This window comes from Branchiostoma floridae, chromosome 6, assembly GCF_000003815.2.
Source record: "Branchiostoma floridae strain S238N-H82 chromosome 6, Bfl_VNyyK, whole genome shotgun sequence".
NCBI classification, from domain to species: Eukaryota; Metazoa; Chordata; class Leptocardii; order Amphioxiformes; family Branchiostomatidae; genus Branchiostoma; species Branchiostoma floridae.
Window position 1 is genome coordinate 329,919 of NC_049984.1, and position 1,406 is coordinate 331,324.

Consider the following 1,406-nt stretch of genomic DNA (forward strand, 5'->3'; position numbering starts at 1 on the left):
ATGACCTTGGCAGGTACAGACTAACTAAACATTACAAACACACAGAACAGTAGGAACTGTAGGTCCTGAAAAAGCTGAACATGCAGGATATATATATGCTACTATAAAATTAAATGTCTTTATACTAGGAAGGGACTTTGAGAAGATAACTTGGCCCTTGGAGTGACTTGATTGACCTGTGAGATTCTGAAGTGACGACCACGACCCTGGCAGGTGCTGACTTCACCAGGATGTCTTCAAGGAGTTGGGTCAGGTAGAACTGCCCCAGGTGGTTAACCTGTATAAAAAATAACAAACAACAGGTGTGTCAGGTAGGACTGTCCCAGGTGGTTCACCTGTATAACAAATGACAGGTGTGTCAGGTAGGACTATGTCAGGTGGTTAAACAATACACACATGGTTTTGGGTGTGTGCATGGGAGCAGAGAGAAAGAGACAGTTGTAATGCAGTCTTACAACATGTCTGCTGTCACTCCACAGGCAACCCTTCCTAGAGGATTTCGAATTTTTTTCTCACCAAGTACACCATGTTACATTTTATGTACTGTAATATATTGAACTGTCCTCCTTAACCCTTTCCCTGCTTCCTTACCCTGTAACCACCACAAACCAAGTGCCGAGCAGCTGTCTTAGCAGGCTTCCAGGTCTTATGTTTTACCTTGCTGACAACAGAGACTCTTGGGAAGACGCTGGGTTGGTACTTACCTGGAAGATGCTCTCCAGCCCATCTTCTGTCAGTTGCCATGGCAACCCGAACAGCCCTGCGTTCAGGATGAGGATGTGGAGTGGTCTGGAAAGGGGGGGGACACAAAGTTATCATGTACATGTTGAGATCCATACAAACATCTGGACTTATGTTGGTTTCCACTACAGACACAGGAAGGAACTTGGTTGTGTGAAATAAAACTGTAAAGTGATGAGTGGATGTACACATGCTGCAGATTTGACTAGAGATGATAGGGGGCATTCATGTACAGCTCTAAAATTTGTCCTACTCATACTCAATTCTGTGACAAATTCACAGATTTATTTAGGAACAAACTAGGTAACAAATTCTATCAAACTGCGGCTATGAATAACTAATGTAGCTGGAATGTTTTGAAGCTGTTCCAAAAATGAATTACTGATTCAGAAGCAACTGGATACGATTTTGGAAACCGTCAGACGTTACAGGTAGCATTCACTACCTCTGCTCAGAGATACCCTTTTCAGCTATTGTTAAAAATATATGAAATTTGTAATAAATTTGTAACTCCAACCTTGTAGAAAATGAAGTCCATTTTCTATTAGCGTGTACCATATACAGTGATATACGCAATTCTTTTAACAGTGTTCTCATTGTAGACCCCCGATGTAAACACTTAAACAAAGACAAACTATTTGTATATATAATGACAGCCAGAGACA

General features: G+C 41.4%; 1 protein-coding gene across 1 annotated transcript in view; it reads right to left on the reverse strand.

The window, feature by feature from the left end:
• Window positions 1-124: 124 nt before the first annotated feature.
• The window catches only part of LOC118417374 (WW domain-containing oxidoreductase-like), a 10,686-nt gene continuing 9,404 nt past the window's right edge, over window positions 125-1,406 (reverse strand). Inside the window, exons 7-8 of the mRNA XM_035822928.1 lie at window positions 705-789; window positions 125-277 (exon numbers count right to left, since the gene is read on the reverse strand). Coding sequence (XP_035678821.1) covers window positions 125-277; window positions 705-789 — 238 coding nt within the window. The remainder of the gene's footprint in view (window positions 278-704; window positions 790-1,406) is intronic.